Source organism: Trichosurus vulpecula, chromosome 6 (genome assembly GCF_011100635.1).
Source record: "Trichosurus vulpecula isolate mTriVul1 chromosome 6, mTriVul1.pri, whole genome shotgun sequence".
Taxonomy (NCBI): domain Eukaryota; kingdom Metazoa; phylum Chordata; class Mammalia; order Diprotodontia; family Phalangeridae; genus Trichosurus; species Trichosurus vulpecula.
The window spans coordinates 235,092,320-235,110,997 of NC_050578.1; the positions used below are offsets into that span (position 1 = coordinate 235,092,320).

Consider the following 18,678-nt stretch of genomic DNA (forward strand, 5'->3'; position numbering starts at 1 on the left):
CTTTACTGCAATCTTGGTTCAGGACACAAAGCATGCCAACTTTGCACTGCAAATGCCCTCAGGCCAGGCAGCTCCAGTGAACGCTGCTGAAACATGGGAAAGGGGTCAGCAGTGAAAAATTTTAAGAAGAAGATGACTGATTTAATTTAATTTGACTGCCTACTTCTAAACCATAGAAAATTCCCTGTTGTAAAAATTTCAAACATAGTAAATATTTTCAAACTCAAAAACACAAAGAATAATGACTGTTTATGAAGCCATAAAGTCTATTATTTGTAGTTTGTTTTAAAATGCATGTACCAATTTTAGCAAGTGAAAAACTCCTTGTTTTTATAACATAGTCAGAGAATAAGCTATTTTATTAATCAACTATTACAGTTTAAGATCATTGTAGACTGACTACAATTGTGGAGGACCAATGATGCAGCATGTTACTCACACCTTGACAGACAGGCGATGGTTTTGAGATGCAGAATGAACTATGTATTTTTGGACATGACTAACATGGGAATTTGTTTTGCTACACATTTATTGTAAGTGCTTTATTTTGTTTTTCTTTTTTCCAGTGGGTACAAGAAGGTAGGAAGAAAAGAGAATAAATCTTTACTAATTAAAAATTAAATTAAAAATACAGCATATAATTCCTATTTATACCCATATATGCTACACATTGAGGGTTAATTTCTGAAGCATTAGAATGTAGTAATTGACATTAGTCCCTAATACCAAACTAAACATAATTTAATTTTGTTTATATTAAAAATTGAACTCAATAATCTCTAAGTGCTTCTTCAATCCTAAAATTCTATTATTCTAATCCATTTTTGATGCATCAGAATGCATTTAAAGATCCTAGAGGATCATCCTTATGCATAGCAAATAGTCTTCTGTAATTGCATGGATGGCATATTGTGTAACAAAGCTGGGAGTCTTCTTTGAAGTTTCTGGACATCCCCAAAATACCAATGTATCATGTGAACTGTCCATCAATTTTCCCTGATTCTTGCCATATGACTAGCTTACCTTCTTTTCTGATAATATATTTTTGGTAACATTCTTTATAACCTTTCATTAGAAGCCCTAAATGCAATTAAAACATTAAAGTAATAGACACAGTGATTAAAATATTATAATCATATATATATATATGTAAATAATAATAATAAAGGAAACTATATATTTTTATATATTATTTTTATTATATATATATATTAATTCTAGATCTTGTAAAGTGCTTTAGGTGGAATGATTTAGACTTAGCCATTCATACTGTCTGAAAATTAAAGTTTGTGGTGGATACTTAGGACCATGAAAATTCACCCAAGTGGCAGCTTCCCGGATTCTTTATGCTTCCCATGCTGGGATTTCCCTGTCACCTAGAACCATTCTGATATCCTCATGGTATGGAACACTTGCTTGTGGAGGATATGATTTGGACATTTTACCCCCAAATGAATAAGTCTCTTGGTTCAGTCTTCTACACTAGTAATATTTTGAAGTGTCTTTGTAAAGAAATGAGCCCATCTGCACCCAGATGAAATAGTCATTCTGCATATAATTATGTTTGCCTACAACTAAGACCTCTTGTTGGGAAGTGTTCCACTTCTGCAGCTGGTGTCCTGCTCATATCGGAATACCATTCATCCAAAAAAAATCCAAAACCCTAATTCACTCGAACCCTAGTACCCTTAACATTCCACTTCAACTTTCCTCTTTCATTGCTTTCTCTACATTCAAGCTAGGAGTATGGAGCAGGAAGAGGTTATCTGGTACACTAAATCTTTTCATTTTATTGATGGGGAAACTGAGGACCTTCAACATTAAGTGGCTTGCTCAAGGTCATATTACTAGTGAGTATAAGAATCTGGAAAAGAACACTAGTCTCCTGATTCATAAGCCAGGTCTTTTCCCATTACATTGTGCAATCATTCACATTTCTAAAGGGAGGAGGAAGCATGGAAGTAGAATTTAGGCTCATGGGACTCCATAATGCCCCAGTGCTAAAGATATATTGCTCTTTCATGGCAGGTTATAAATCTGTATGTTCAAACAAAGCCACCCTAACTTGGCTATTGTAAGGCATTAAAGCATTCATGAGGTGGTGAAATCAAATTAAATGTTATTTGTGTACTTATTGCATAAAGAAGTAAATGTGGGCCATGGTATGAGGTTCATGATGGACAAAAAGATTTTTGTATAGTCATTAAATTAGATTAAGTGAACTGTATGAATGTCTACCTGTTCAATTAATTTTATGGCTCTCTAGTTATAAAAGCAAAAGTTGACAGTACAAATAAGATTTGACTGAGAGGACTACCATATCATGAATATCAAACTAGCTGTGAGAATTTAGAGAAGTCATCTGGGGCACAGTGAAAAAAAAGGGATTGACTGTAATAGCCAATCTACTTCACCCTAACTTACAGTGCTTTAGAGTTACCAAGTGGTTTGCATACATTACCTCTAATTCTCATGCCAAGTCTTTGACATTTGTGGAAGCACATTTAACTCCCCATCCTATCACAGATGAGAAAACTGAGCTGAAGAGAGATTAAGTGAGTTGTTCAGGGTGTAGAGCTAGTCAGTGGGAGAGCCAATGGCCAGATGAGTTTTTTCCCTTTTTTTACTCCAAGTACAATGCTTTTTTTTCAATTACATCATGCTACATGTATACTTAATGCATTAGTTACTATAAAAGCAAAACCCTTGATTATAATGTGATACATATAACCATGTCAATCCCCTTCTCAAGAAGCATCCTTGCGTGCCTGTTGCCTCTACAACAAATTGTAACCTCTTTTTAAGGCATTTAAAACCATGTGCAATCTTCCTCTAACCTATCTTTTTAGACTGAGTCCCCTTCATGCATTTTACATGCCTGTCAAACTGACCTGCCTGCTATTTCCAATATAACACTCCATCTTTGACTCCCATGCCTTTTGCATGGGTGCCCTTCCTTTCCATTTCCCTTCTTGCAATCTTCAGCTTCCTTCCTCCCTTCACAGTTCAGATGAAGCAATTTCACCAAAAAGAAGCCTTTTCTGATCCCCCAGTATTTAGTGCCACTCTGAAATTACTTTGTGATTATTATATATGCATTTTGAGTTAGCAACATTTAAGCATTTGATGTCAGAGACTTTCATATTTTGGTTGCTATGTCTCTAATCCCTAAAGCAGTACCTGACACACAGTAGACACTTAAATATTTGTTGATTTGAATTCAATCATTGCCAAAAGTTGAGTTGGTTTCCAAGTACAACTATACAAGGGTTTCATCTCTATGGCAATTTGAAGTTAGGCCTGAAGTTAGGCATCATACATTAATACTAATACTAACTACTAAAATGTGTGTAGGACTTTAAAATCTAAAATATATTTTCCAAAAGCTCATTCAATCCTTTCAATAGTCCTTTGACATAGGTATTATAGGTATGATTATTCACATGTTACAGATTAAGAAAATGAATCTGAGATAGATGACGGGAAATATTTGGTGTTACATAGTTGGAAGCTCTCAGAGGCAGCATTCAAATCCAGTTCTCTCCTGACTCCAAATCTGGGACTTACATCTTGTCTTTCTTTTAGAACCTTTGAGAGAGCTGAAAATCTTGGTTATTAGCTCCCAGGCTAATGCTCTATGAAACCAGAGAAGATGCTGCCACCACAGTGTTATTACCAGAAAGGCTTATCCAAAGTCTGATTGTTAATTAATCAATCAACAAGTGGTTTTTTGTTCATGCACTGAATATGCAGAAGTGTGCTGGAGCCAGCTCAAATCAGCTCTTGAAAGCCGATTGCTAAATTTTTGGTGGGAGCATTTACATTTTAAAAATTGGCAAATGTTAAAAATCAGGGCTTGATTTATAGCTTTACTGATTGTCTACACTTAGGAAAGAATCAATAGTGAAAAATAAACTTAAAGTGTGCTGTGCATGCAATTTTTTTGAGAGAGATGGTTGTTAAAATATTTGCCAGCATACTTCTACTTATATGTGCCAAGCAATGTGCTAAATAACTCAGTGCCATGTGCCATCAAATGGATCTGAAGCCAGAAAAGGAGGATTTAAATCTGGCTCTGACAGTTATTAGTTGTCTGACTAGGGTTAAAGCACTTAGCAATTTAAAATCTCAGTTTCCTTGTTAAAAATTGGGGGTAACAACATTTGAGTTGCCTATCCACCTCATCGAGTTGCTGTAAAGAAAGAGTTGTGTAAGCCTTAATTTTTTTTTATAAATGAGTTATTATTCTTGCTAATTGAAAATTCCTATGAACAAAAGGCCTCATGTATAATTTTATATACAGATCCTGTTTTTAAAGTTGCACCAACTTAATGGACAATGTAGGCTGACATTTTTATACTGTTCTCTTGAGATGACTATTTGTACTGCTAGGGATTATATTAAATATTGCAATAAATCCTTTTCTTTTCCTTCTTCACATACTCTGAGGATTGATTAATTAAAGAGCATTTTTAAAAATCTAAGCATTTTTGTTTAGATGATAAATATGACTTTCTTTTTGGGGGGATTTCAGAAATTCAAGACTCCATGGAGAAAATTTTTTACATCTATGCCAGTCTATGCAATTATTGTTGCAAACTTCTGCAGAAGCTGGACATTTTACCTGTTGCTTATTAGTCAACCAGCTTATTTCGAGGAGGTCTTTGGATTTGAGATCAGCAAGGTATGTAAACAGGTCTCTTTACTTGTACAGTTTTAGTGAGGTTGGTTTTTAATTTTTATTTAGATGAAAAGCAAGTCCCATTCAAACCTCGAGAAGTATATAAGGCGGCATGAACTTGAAACTCTCGGTCACTCTTGTTGTCTTTTTCTGAACGCTCTCAAAAATAATCTGAAATCTGCTCATTTATTTCCTTTTCCATCTAGAACATGTACCCCAAATCTGTTCAATAAGTAGGTTCCAAGGGACTTGAAATATCCTGTAACATAGGATAGATTAAATTGGTAGGATAGGACAGGTCAGGACAGGATGGGATATCTTTTCCCATTGAACTAGTACATTCACATATGCAGCACAACATGGTGAATACAGGCCCAGTCTTAGAGTAAAGATGATATGGATTCAAGTCCTGACTCTGACACATACTATCCATGTGACCATAATCAAGTTACTTTAAACTCTTAGTGCACCCTGGGAAACTCTATAAGACTATAAATTACAGGTGAATTGCCAATCTGCTGTGGTAGGGAGAGTTTCCAAATCGGAAGTTCCCCACACTGATAATAGAATAGGTTTGAGCAACATGCCCCCTCAATAAATACATGCTATATAGAAACACAAAGTTTAGAAATTTTATTAAAAGGAAAAAATTTCCACCTTAACACAAGGTCTGGTTCTATGCCTGTGCTTTGATGAATTGCTATACAAAGCACTTATGATAGCTAACGTCTATATAGTACTCACTATGTGTCAGATACTGTGCCGAGTGCCTCACAATTTTTATCTTATGGGTTCCCATCTTGTTCTGCATGTCCTTACCCACACCCATCACAGCTTTCTAGTATCTATACTAAATCTCTACCTGAAAAATTCTTCAGGTGATGGACTGAAGAAAATTTGGTGGGGAACAGCCATTTTTCAAGCCCTTTGGTAATTCTTGTTTCTAAGGAAACTGTTCTCTTCCTTTACAAGGAAGAGAGCTGTTTCCCACTGTACTCATCTTTTCTCCATAGCAGATCAAACACTCCAGGGAGCACTGTGGGCTGCGACAGCTCAAAACCAATCACTTTCATTAAGCCCATAAGCCAGGATGAGTTTGACACCAAGAGCTTATGAATAGAGATGGAGCTATCCACCTGGGTAAAGGGGAGAAACATGGGAATCTTAATGGAATACTGTGCTTGCTCTGGAAATAGAAATCTATATAATTAAAAGGGCCCAAGTAAGGAAAAATATATGTCAAAAATTCAATATCACTTGTTTGATTCATCTTTATGGTAAATCAAATGGTAAGGCTTTATCTATATGCTTTGTACTTGATATTTGGGCCTGGTAAGCCAACATAAGGATTATTGTTTCCAGTTTGGGCCGTTACATATCAGAAAAGATGTTGACAAGCTCTGGACTGTCCAGAGGAAGGCAGCCAGGATGGTTAAGGGTATCAAGTTCATTCTAGATGAGGATCAGGTGAAGGAGCTGGGAATCTTTAGTCTGGGAAAGAGCTGAATCAGGGGGGACCACAGAGCAGTGCATTGACTCTAATTTTGTTTATTTCTAAAGGTTAGAACTAGAACCAATAGGGAAAAGTTGCAAAGAGGCCAATATAGGAATGATGGCCTGAAATACTATCTAATGATTAGATCTATCCTGAAGTGGATTGGGCAGGCTCAAGAAATATTGGGCTCCCCATCATGGGGAATCTGCAAGAAAAGACTGGCTGACTTCTTGATGGGTATATTGTGTGTGTGTGTGTGTGTGTGTGTGTGTGTGTGTGTTGGTGTATTCTTTTACAGGTATGGCTTGGAGTACATAGCTTCTGAGGCCTTCTCTAACTTTGAGATGCTATAATTCTGGGATAGACAATGAGTTTAGTTTCTTGGGTCCATCAGCTTAGCATGAAGAACTACATAAGTCAGACTTTGCTTGGGACTACATAATACAGTCAATTGAGTGACTTAATTTTTACCTTCTCAGTTTTTCTAACATAATATAGACACTCTCAAATACATTTCAGCAGTCTGATTAACAGGAAATATTGTATATAACACAAATTAGAGACAGTCTAAGATTATCTCATAGAAATATCATTTTAACAACCATCTGAGGGCCACAGATTCATAGATGAGGAAACGGCTGACAGGGAAACAGATGTGAAAGGTCATATTACAGGATCTAGCCACACATACATAATCAGTAAGGGAACCCATTTCTTTTCCCTCTAACTTTTAGGGAAGAAAGGCTATCAAATTGCTTGGCTAACATTCTTTGCTTCTGGGCAGCCCGCCAGGTCCTGGCAGAATATGATGCGTCAGAATGGAAATGTGGCCCAAAGTAGTAGAAATGTATGAGTCATAAATTCTCATTTTCTGTAATGGGTGTATTAACAACTGATGAGCTTAATATAGAAAATAAATTTAGGTTGTTACTGTAAAACCCATGATAAACCATAATGTCATTACTATGGCGATAAGGTAACAGGCACTGATTATGTGCCAAGTGAGTACCAATAATTAGGCACTAAATAGCACAGGTAGTGGAAGGGAGATAGATGAGAAAACAGAGGTTTAATGTTCTTGGGATTCAAGGGACCTGTATAAAAAACACCCAAAGTCTAGGTCTACATGATGCCCAAAGAGCTGGTTCATTTACTGCAGAAAAAGTCAAATATGCAAAATTAAAGCCACTCCATTATTTTGTTTGGGTAGAACCAACTTCATTCTTAGAAGACACTGAATAACCAAATGGTTCCTCCAATGGATGGATGACGATATATATGTTGGGATTGATGTTCCTGGGTTTTGAGAGAAAATATAGGCCAATGAACAGAATATAGAGTAGTGATTTAGAAGTCCCAAACTATTCCCAGTTATAATCAGAATTTTAGAGCTGAAAGGCTTTAATGATTCCAGGATCATAGGTTTAGAGCTGTAAGGTACCATACAGGCTCTTGAGTCTAACCCCTTTATTTAACAGATAAAGACACTGAAGCCTAGAGAGGTTTAGTAACTTTTCCAGGGTCATAGCAATGGGTTGAGAGAGAAGGGAACAAACATTTATGTTGTACCTACTATGTGCCAGGTACTTTGCAAAATACAAATATTATATCATTTGGTCCTTACAATAACCTTGTGACTTAGTTGCTATTATAACCTCACTTTACAATTTATGAAACTGAGGTAAATAGAAGTTAAGTGACTTGCCCAGGATCATACAACATAGTTTTTGAAGCACGATTTGAATTCATGTCTTCTTGACTCCACTCCCAATGTTAATCTGTGACATTACCTGTATCATTTAGTCTAATATACTCCTTTTATATCTATACATTCACATATATGTAGCATGGTGGATAGATTGTTAGAACTGGGAGTCAGGAGACCAGAGTTTGAATTTTACTTCAGATACATATTAACTGTAGTTGTACTGTGGATAGAATGCTGGGCCTGGAATCAGGAAGACCTGAGTTTAAAATCTGGCCTCAGACACTTACTAGCTGTGTGACCACTAGGCAAATCACTTAACCTCTGTCTGCCTCAGTTTCCTCAACTATAAAATGTGGAAAAAGTAAGAGGCTTGTTGTGAGGATCAAATGAAATTGTGTGTCAGGAACATAGCACAGTACCAGGCATGCAGAAAATACTTACTAAATAAATGCTTGTTCCCTTCCCTCTCCTTCCCTCCCTTCCTTTTCTCTTCCCTTCCCTATGTAATTCTGAACTAGTCATCACCTCTCAGAGCCTCAGTCTCTTCACTTCTGGAAATAGAGATAATAATATCCTGGTACTTATCACATGAGGGTGTTGTGAACCTTAAAAGATTATATAAAGGTGAATCATCATAACAGCTGAGGAGACTGAGGACCAGGGAGGTAAAAGGTCACGTAGGTATTAAGCAGCCAGTCTAAGTCTCATGATTCAAACACAAGATTTCCTTCCACTACACCAGAAAATCATTAGCCTACTTGAACTACATGCCATTAGGCTACAAGAGCTACATACCATCCTGGATAGATCATTCTACCATGCTTGTCCAAAAGTGTCCATCCCTGAACACTTAGAGTTTACCATAACTATTAGCCCTTTAGTAAAAGAAACTTTTCCACAGCAAGGGAGGGAGGAAAAGAAGAAAGAAGTTCTAATATCAATGAACCTCATCCTCTGAGAAGGAAATTGTGCTAAACTGTGAGGGGAATTATTGGTTAAGACTCTTTCTGTGGGTGTTGGAAACTAGAGACATTTAGAACTTGCAAACAAATCTACACATGTTAAAATATATAGCCAGCATAGGATTGGCATTTCACCACTAGACATGAAAACATGAGGTCAATACATTATAATATTGATTATGTGACACGAATATTGATTTTTTTATTGATAATACTCCTAGAAACACGATTCTGAAAAAGAAACAAGAGAATTTATCAGAAGGTAGAATTTTCTGGGCAATGTACATACTCTACTGGAGCACCATTACCAAATGTATGAAAAACACACATTTTAGAATCCAATTAGAGCTTTTCAGTCTTGTTGAGATAAAGTAATATGGCCTATTCAGAATCGGATTCACTTCTTTCTGAGGCATAGACACATACACATTCACATGAATATTTTTTAAATGAAATTGGAAAAAAGATTTGAGCACATAAGGCTTTTGTTGAGGTAGCCAGGTGTATTGTTAGTCAGTCAGTTAGTCAAGAAGCATTTCTTAAGCATTTATTATGCTAAATACTTGGAGTACAAAGAAAGGGGAGAGGGAGAGAGAGAGAGAGAGAGAGAGAGAGAGAGAGAGAGAGAGAGAGAGAGAGAGAGAGAGAGAGAGAGACATTTCTATAGCATCTGCTATGTGCTAAGGATTTTTATAAATATTATTTCTTTTCATCCTTACAACAACCTTGCAAGGTAGGTGTTTTAATACTCATTTTGCAGTTGAGGAAATGGAGACAGAGATTAGGTGACGTGCCCAGTATCACACAGCTAGTAACTGTCCAAGGTCTGATTTGAGTTCAGGTCTTCCTGAGTCGAGGTCCACAGTTTTATCTACTATACCACTTATAATAATAGTACATGCCTTGCACAATTTTGTGAGGATTAAATAAAATAATACATATAAAGTGGTTTCCAAGCTTTAAAATACTGTGTAAATGTTTGCTATCATTATCATCATTATCTGTAAAATGACATAATTTATAATATATATTTACCTTATATTTATATAATATATTATAATAATATTTATTTATATATATATATATAAATAGTATATATTTACCATATATATAATATATATATATATATATATATATATATATATATTTACCTTATGGAGGTGCTGTGAGGAAAAAGTGGGATAATGTATGTAAAGTTCTTTGTAATCTTTAGAACATGATATAAATATTTGTAAATGTTATTGTTATTTATAGTAGAAAGAACACTAGAGAGAACCATGAGACGTGACATCTAGTTATGACCCTGCCACTAATTGCATCAATGGCCTTGGTTAAGTCAATTCTCCCTTGATCTCAATGTTGTTTATAAAATTTAAGTGTTGGGTTAATTTGATAATGGTGTTCCAGTGGGACCACCGCCTCTAGAATTCTGTGATTTCTATGGTATTCTGAAGTGATTCACAGAGTTGGTCTGGAGACTCTCCAATTTATCAACCAATTGCAAAAAAATTCTCTTTTTGGCACAGGTAGTATGTTGTAGTGTATAGAAGGCCAGTGGAAGTCAGGAAGATCTGCATTCCTGCCTTACCTTTGGTATATATTAGCGATGTGGAAATGGACAAGTACTTAGCCCTTCAGTGCGTCCAAGTAACTCCCTAGCACTCTAAATTGACAATGATGTTAATCTGCATCTGTGGAGGGAGTTTCCATGTAAGGAGTTTCCTACACTGATGAAGTCCCAGGTCTAGACCAAAATGAAACATACTCTCTTTCCTTTCTCTCTTCTCTCTTCCCTCTCTCTCCATCCCCCACTCCACTCCTTCCACTCTTCTCTGTCTTACCTTAATGGTTTTTATTTATTTGGAACAGCATTGTTTCACACTAAATGCTTATAAGGAATCCAATGTAGTAGACACAATTAGAAAATTTGTATTATTTACAGATTGTTGTTCAGTCACTTCAGTCATGTCTGACTCTTCATGACCCCATTAAAGGTTTTTTTTGGCAAGTAACCTGGAATGGTTTTCCATTTCCTTCTCTAGCTCATTTTACAGATAAGGAAACTGAGGTAAACAGGATTAAGTAACTTGCCCAGGATCACACAGCTAGTACATGTCTGAGGCTGGATTTGAACTCCTGAAAATGAATCTTCCTGACTCCAGGCATAGAGCTCTACCCACTGTGCCACCCCAGCCCATATATATGACATGCAACCCTATAAAACACAACTTCAAAAATTGCTAGAAATCCACAATGAAAAAGCTTTGGAAAGAGGTCACTAATTGGAGCTGGCATTTCCCAGTCAATTACCATGGCTCAAAACCCAAAATCTCTCAAGCAGATAAAAAGGTCAGACAGGTCTAGGGGAAACAGTAAAAAGTAGTACAGAAAGTTTGTTTAGGCTTTTTGGTTGTATTTTATCTCAAAGGAAGCCTCAATGTAGTTCAAGGTAAAGAAAATTGCTCACTCTTAGGGACCAAAATAGAAGCCATTTGTTCAAAAGGGAATGGCTACCCTTTCCAGGTTTTGCTCCAAGAATCCAGAAGACATTTCTAAGCTTGGCATTAAGAGCTAATAGATTTCTTCTTGGCTTTCACATCTCTTAATATCTTCAAGACTTTTGGCCAAGCTCAGAATACTCCAGTTCTGATCTAGATACATCCCAACCACAATGCTGAGAGTAAAAAGCCAGCAAAAGATGGATCACAGCAATGGTGGTTATAGAGGCTGAAGTGAGGGACAGAATCAATAACCTCGTTCTTCTTCAGCCTCCTCCCAACTCAAAACAAGTCATTGCTCATTCTAGGAGGGTAAGTGGACACACCATCATTTTTCGGGTTATTTCATCACCCATTCTTCATACATAAGCCATGAAAAGGCTAGGAAATGTGACAATCAAACCTTAATGTTAGCTAATTTTTATCCGTATCACCCCCTTTTTGTTTTCCATCAGGTGGGAATGCTATCTGCTGTGCCTCACTTAGTGATGACGATCATTGTGCCAATTGGAGGACAAATTGCTGATTTTCTAAGAAGCCGGCAGATTCTTTCAACTACTACAGTGAGGAAGATCATGAATTGTGGAGGTAATCCAGTCTGTTGAGCAACTCTCCGTTTTTGTTCTACTGTGGTCATCTTTTCATGAGTGGAATGTGTTCATTCATCACAAATATCGGGAATTGTATGAATCCAGTAATTTATTTCACCTTTCTTGTTGCTCATTTCAATGGTCTCCAATGAATCAAATAACCAACAAGCGATTTTAATGCCTGATAATCTTTTATTGGCCGAATAGCTATGGATGGTAAGGATGGCTGTCTCTCTGAGGCATATAATGATACCCACTGTTTGTGAACCTTAGGATCATAGCCATTGAGCCCACTTAAAAGAAGGGAGACTAGACTGCATGGACCATCGGTCCAATCTAGTTTGGTGTTTCTTTAATGTGTTTGCTGATTTTTCCTACATGCCAGGCCCAACCTAGATTCTACTTTGGAATCTGGGACAGCAGCACAGATGAAGCCGTGACTCAACACATATCATCTTAAGTGTGGAGTTGCCTACATTACTGTTTTTGTAGTACCATGTTATAGATAAACAAGATATTAATTTTTATACTGATGTTAGCCATACTTCTCTTCTTTTATAAATTCAGCAAGGCAGTGGATAGAATGTTGGACATAGAGCCAGGAAGCCCTTGACTGAAATCCCACTTCTAACACTTACTAGCTTTGTCATCAAACTCTCCAAATGTCAGTTTCCTCACCACTAAAATGGGATGAATAACTTCTATAATACCTACCTCACAGGGTTGTAATGTAATTCCAAAGAGACAATATATGCAAAGGACTTGGCAGAATTTAAAAGTGTTACATAAATGTCAATTATCATTTTTATCATTATCATAAGACAATAGATCTAGAACTGGAAGGAAACAGGCCATCTAGTCTCACTCCCCTTTCTTTTTGGCTGAAGAAACTGAGGCCCAATTTGGTTAAGTTATTTGCCCGAGATCACACAATAAGCACCAGAGATAAGATTTGGACCCAGGTCCTCTGCCTAAAGAGGCAGGGTGCTCATTCAGTCCAGTGCAAAAGAAGATGTAGATATGCACTATTAAGTTGCATTTTTATCATTTCTCATCTTTCTGAGAAAAAGTAGTGTACTTTAACCACATGGAAAATGGTTCTAGCTCCCAGACAATCCAGCCTGGGAATGTTCAATTCAGTAATATGTGGACATTTTCCATTGATCTCAAAGGAAGAATGTTTTAGGTTTATTCCCCCACTCCCCTAGATTAGGCTAATGTCTCTCCATTAAAATTCACTAGTTTCTGAATGTTAGAGAAAGCATGACCTTTAAAGACTAGATTACTCTCTGGTGTCCACTGGCATCATGCTTAGTATTATCTTTGTGCTTTCCAGATATCACTTCAAAGTTGGACAGTTGGTGAACATGTTGTAAGGGATCATGTTAAATGATTTATTCTTTGGGCCTTATTAGCGCCTATGCAAAATAGCCTTGAATGTCTGATTAAGTCATTCTTCTCTGTTTGCTTCTTAAGGCTTTGGCATGGAAGCCACACTGCTGTTGGTCGTGGGCTACTCTCATACTCGGGGAGTAGCTATCTCCTTCTTAGTGCTTGCAGTGGGCTTCAGTGGCTTTGCTATATCAGGTAAGATACGAATTTAGTTGGTTTTTTTTAAAATTGAGACATTTCTTTTCAAAGTTGTAATGAAAAGGCAGAGTTGGGAGGTGGAGTTTCCTAGATAGGAAACAGAAAGCAAGCCAGTGTCATTGGATTGCAGGATATGTGGACAAATAGGGATCAGATTGTAAAGAACTTTAAAAGCTTAACAGATGATTTTGTACTTGATCTTTGAAGTAATAGGGAGCCACTGAAACTTATTGAGTGGGAGTTAGTAATGTGGTCAGAATTGCACTTAAGGAAAATCACTTTGGTAGCTAAGTGAAGGTGGATTGGAGTGGGAGAAGTTTCCAGCAAGGAAATTAAAACACAGCATATTATTGCAATATCCCAGGTATAAAGTCTAAGAACTTTCCTGAACCCAGAGAATGGCTTTGTAAATGGAGTGAAATGGACATATATGAGATCTATTTTGAAGGCAGGGATGACAAGAATTGACAACAGATTACATAGGTAGAGTGCATGTGAGGAGCTGATACTGACACTTGGGTTTTCAGCCTGGGAGACTGCGAAGATAGTGGTGCTGTCTGAGAAGTTCAGAAGAGAAGAGGATTTGGGGGGAGGCAGAGGATAATAAGTTCAGTTCTTGATATGCTGAGCTTGAGGTGTCTCTATGACATGCCATTTGAGATATTCAAATGGCATCTGGCGAGGTGAGATTAGAAATCAGGGGAACACTGGATCTGGGAATCACCTACATAAAGATGATATCTCAACCTAAGGGAGCTGATGAGATAGTACTGAGGGAGAAGAAAAAAGGGCTCCAGGTAGAGTATCAGGGGGTGCCCATAGTTAATGGTCATCACCTATAAGAAAATAGAGCAGCAAAAACTGTGGAGGAGAGGACAGAGAGGTGAAAGGAGAGCAGGAGAGAGTAGTGTCACAAAAACTAAGAAAGGAAATAGTATCCAGGAAAAAAGGTTGAAGAACAGTGTCAAAGGCCACAGAGAAATCAAGGGTGATGACTAGGAAAGGCCATTAGATTTGTTGATTAAAAGATTATTGGTTACTTTAGAGATAGCATTTTCAGTTGAATGATGAGGTTAGAAGCCTTTTTGCAGAGGGTTTAGAATAAACTGAGAGGAGAAGAAAAGGAAACAGTGATTGTAGATAGCTTTCTCAAGGAGTTAAGCCATGAAGGGAACAAAAAATAAAGGATGACTGGAAATAATTGAAGGAAGGTGTTTTTGTAAGGATGAAAAATGAACAAATTTGTACATAGCAGAGACGGAGCAAGTAGTTAGGGAGATATTGAAGATTAGAGAGTAAAGATGGTGGAGGAAGAAAACTGCTAGAAAAGATAGGATAAGATTTGGTCAAGTATACATATAGAAGAATTTGCCTTGGTAAGGAGAAGGACCGTGCACATCTTCATATAAGACATGAGTGAAGAAGGAGGTGGTAAAGAAAGTATCTGAGTGATATAAAATGAAGAGGAGAGAAGAATAGGGAGTTCTCATTGAATAGCTGCAATTTTTCTTTAGTGAATTGAGGTGAGAAGGTTGGGGAGGGATGCTGTGGGTGGCTTGAAGAGAGATGAAAAATTTGTAATTATCACTGCAGACAACGGGAGAGTGAATACACTAGGTAAATGTAAAAGTATTGCTTTCCTGCATGAAGGCCCAGTTGAGATTATAAAACACAAATTTGTAGTATATCCAGCCAGTTCAGTCTCTTTACTTTAGTGTTCAGCAGCACGTGAAAAGGAGTGAAGGTGGTAGATGGTGGTGGTGGTGGTAATAATCCAAGGTTGGGGTTGGGCAAGGCATGACTGCCAACATGACAAGGGGACAAAGAATTCAAATGCAGAGGTTAGTAGAGTGGAAGTAGCTGAGCAAAGTAAGGGAGAAGCATGATAAGTCTTGCCACATGTGCAGAATTTGAAGTGGTGATGAAGGTAGCGGAGGGCATCCTAGGTCTGAAATTATAGCAGAAGTAGGCAAAGATACTAGAAGGGAAACAAATTTTGTGACTTTGAGTTGAAGTGAAGCATGTTTTGGAAAGCAATAGGAGAAAAGGTTGTATAAGTGAAGTAGGCACAGATTGTGGAAAAACTTTAGTGGTAGGCTCAGGAATTTGTAGTTGACCATTTAGTCAATAGGCAGATCACCTGGCCAGCAAAGTGATTTTCCCTCTAGTCATTCAACCACAATTAAGGGAAATATGGCTTCATCTTAGCAACGGACAATTCCCTTTTCTAAATGTAATTGTGTTGAAAATTGAATAGAAGGCTCTCCGATGAAGTGTAAGTTCATTGAAGGAGAATTTTTTTTGTCTTTGTATCCCTACCACCTGAAACAGTGCCTTGTACGTAATAGGCACTTAAATATGTTTATTAAATTTAATTGCAATGCATGGGGAGAATCATAAGGAAGAAGGGGCAGGGAGCAATAAGATTACCTGGCAATGTTTAAGAGGATGTCATATTAGAAACTTCCTGTCTCATAAAGGGGGAAGTTGGGCCTAAATCAATTAACTTTCTCCCCCTTCCCCTGCTTCAATCTGTTACTTTCAGAAAACTTTTTTATATCTCTAGTCAATAGATGTGTGTGTGTGTGTGTGTGTGTGTGTGTGTGTGTGTGTGTGTGTGTGTGTGTTTGATAATCTTTTCCCCTAAGCCATAGAAAAACACTTGATTTTTCAACAACTTGAACTTTCTATTTGATTTATTTAATTGAGAGGTATGGTCTTAAAACCTCACAAGTGAAAGTTTGGGTGTTTGTTTCAGGATTCAACGTCAACCACTTGGATATTGCACCAAGATATGCCAGTATCTTAATGGGCATTTCAAATGGTGTTGGTACATTGTCTGGAATGGTGTGCCCTATCATTGTTGGTGCAATGACAAAAAACAAGGTAGGTGGTCAAAAGGAAGCATGTGTTCACATTTCAAGGAGTAAAGAGCTTACATTCTGTTCATTGCTCCTGTTCTATGTCTGTGGTAAGGAGTATTGTGTCCCCAAATAAAGGATCGTCAATTCCATTAGAAGTCAGAGGAAGACATTGTCATCGTAAACTATGCTACATTCTTCTCAATATCTCTCAAATGTGTTTGGTGTAGAAGCCAGATTGCAGAATAGCTTGTGACCATTGCAGAACACCCGTAGGGTGGGGTGGGATTTTGCTTTCAAATCACCAATAACGCTGCTCCCTAATATCCCCTTGAGGTTGGTTATAGCAATTCTTTTCAATTCATACAATTGTAGAGTTGGAAAGTGCTTCAGGTGTCATTTAATCAAATTCTTGCCTAAAGCAGGAATCTCTGCTACAGGAGGTCTGACAAGTAACCATCCATCCCAACTGTGAAGACTTTATAGATAGAGGATTCACTACCTTCCTTGGTATTTTTGGTCAGCCCTTCTTGTAAGGAGCTTTTCCTGTCTGTCAATTGTAAATCCACCTTAATATAATGTCTACCCGTTGTCACCAGTTCTGCCCTCTGAGACCAAGCAGAGGCAAGTGCTAGTCTTTTAATTCAAAATGCTGGTCATAGGAGATAAAAAATTTAACTCAATGGAAAAGTGAGGGAATTTAAAGTGTATATTAAATACTGGCTCTGAGGTTAGAGGTCCCGTGGTCATATCTTGGCCTCCTGCTTGTGTTAACCTTGGTCAGGTCATTTAAACCCCCCAGGTCTCTATTTCCTCATCTGTGAAAATGAAGGGCCTGGACTAGATGGCCTCTTAGGTGTCTTCCAAATTTAAGTCTATGACTCTACGATCTCTCAACTGATCCATGATCTCATCATTGTGCTTAATGACCTATTGTGATGTGGAATGTAGAGGGGATTCTAATTCAGGTATAGATTGGACTCCATGGCCTCTGAGGTCTTGTGATTCTCTTATCAGTACAGGTACTCTCACCTTTCCAGATCACAACCCATTTAAGTCTTCTTATCGTATACAATTCTTATCCATGTACTTGCACAAATTCTCCATTGAAAATGTATCCAGTTCTCTAAATGTCTTCCTCTAGGTCTTACAGTTCAATTATAATTGGAACTCTCAGGCTTTCTAATAGAAATCATTTTTTTCTACCTTAAGGCAGGTCATAGATATTTCTTGCCTTTTATTTCACAATGGGTACGATTTTCAAAAAATGAAAACACTCATGTTGGAGATGTATTACTTTTACTAATGTCAGCCATTGATTGGTAGAAAATGACTTTTTTTCTGAATAAGATGCTCTTCAAAAAGCTATATAAAATTTGGAGATTTTAATGAAGATGTTGAGTGTTTTAAACCTTGAAAGGCTCTTCTCACAGTACCACTTTTCTTTATTACAGTCCCGGGAAGAGTGGCAGTATGTCTTTTTGATTGCAGCCTTAGTCCACTATGGTGGAGTTATATTTTATGGAATCTTTGCTTCGGGTGAGAAACAACCCTGGGCAGATCCTGAAGAGACCAGTGAAGAAAAGTGTGGCTTTATTCACGAAGATGAACTTGATGAAGAAACAGGGGACATTACTCAAAATTATGTAAATTATGGTACCACAAAGTCCTATGGGGCAACAACACAGGCCAATGGTGGTTGGCCTAATGGGTGGGAGAAGAAAGAAGAATTTGTACAAGAAGAGGTACAAGACTCATACATCTATAAGGAAAGACAAGATTATTCTTAACAGAGCTAATCATTGAATCTATTTTGTAGTGTTTGTGATTAAATCCATCGTGGTTGTTTGCACAAGAGATGTGGTGTAAACATGTTGACATATCAAAATGACAGGTCTTGCTGTACAAAAAAACCCACAAAAACAACTAAAAAAACAAAAAAAAATCAATCCCATCAAGTGACCATTGTTCAAGTACAATCTGTCCCCCTCAAGACATGGCATCACCTCCATTCAGGTCCAGCCATTTCTGCACTACACATTTTAAAATTTCCTGGTCAAAACTATAGAGGCAACTAGTTTCTTCTATAGACAGAAGAGCTCAAACTCATAACAAATGATGAAAGCACAACTATCTGGGTTGGCACATGGCACATCAAATACTCTGGTGAAAAAGCCAAAGCTACTTGATCATGAAAAATGCACTTATATATTTGCTACACTATATGGAAATAGATATATCAACAGGACTTTGTGTTAAAGAATCCATATTTATTCAGTTGGAGGGAGGCAGT

The 18,678-nt window shown here is 37.3% G+C and overlaps 1 protein-coding gene across 1 annotated transcript in view; it reads left to right on the forward strand.

The window, feature by feature from the left end:
• SLC17A6 (solute carrier family 17 member 6) overlaps positions 1–18,314 on the forward strand; it is a 59,482-nt gene extending 41,168 nt beyond the window's left edge. The window contains exons 8-12 of the mRNA XM_036765558.1: positions 4,535–4,684; positions 11,800–11,932; positions 13,411–13,521; positions 16,283–16,410; positions 17,840–18,314. Of these exons, the coding sequence (XP_036621453.1) occupies positions 4,535–4,684; positions 11,800–11,932; positions 13,411–13,521; positions 16,283–16,410; positions 17,840–18,175 (858 nt within the window). The 3' untranslated portion in view covers positions 18,176–18,314. The remainder of the gene's footprint in view (positions 1–4,534; positions 4,685–11,799; positions 11,933–13,410; positions 13,522–16,282; positions 16,411–17,839) is intronic.
• Positions 18,315–18,678: the final 364 nt, after the last annotated feature.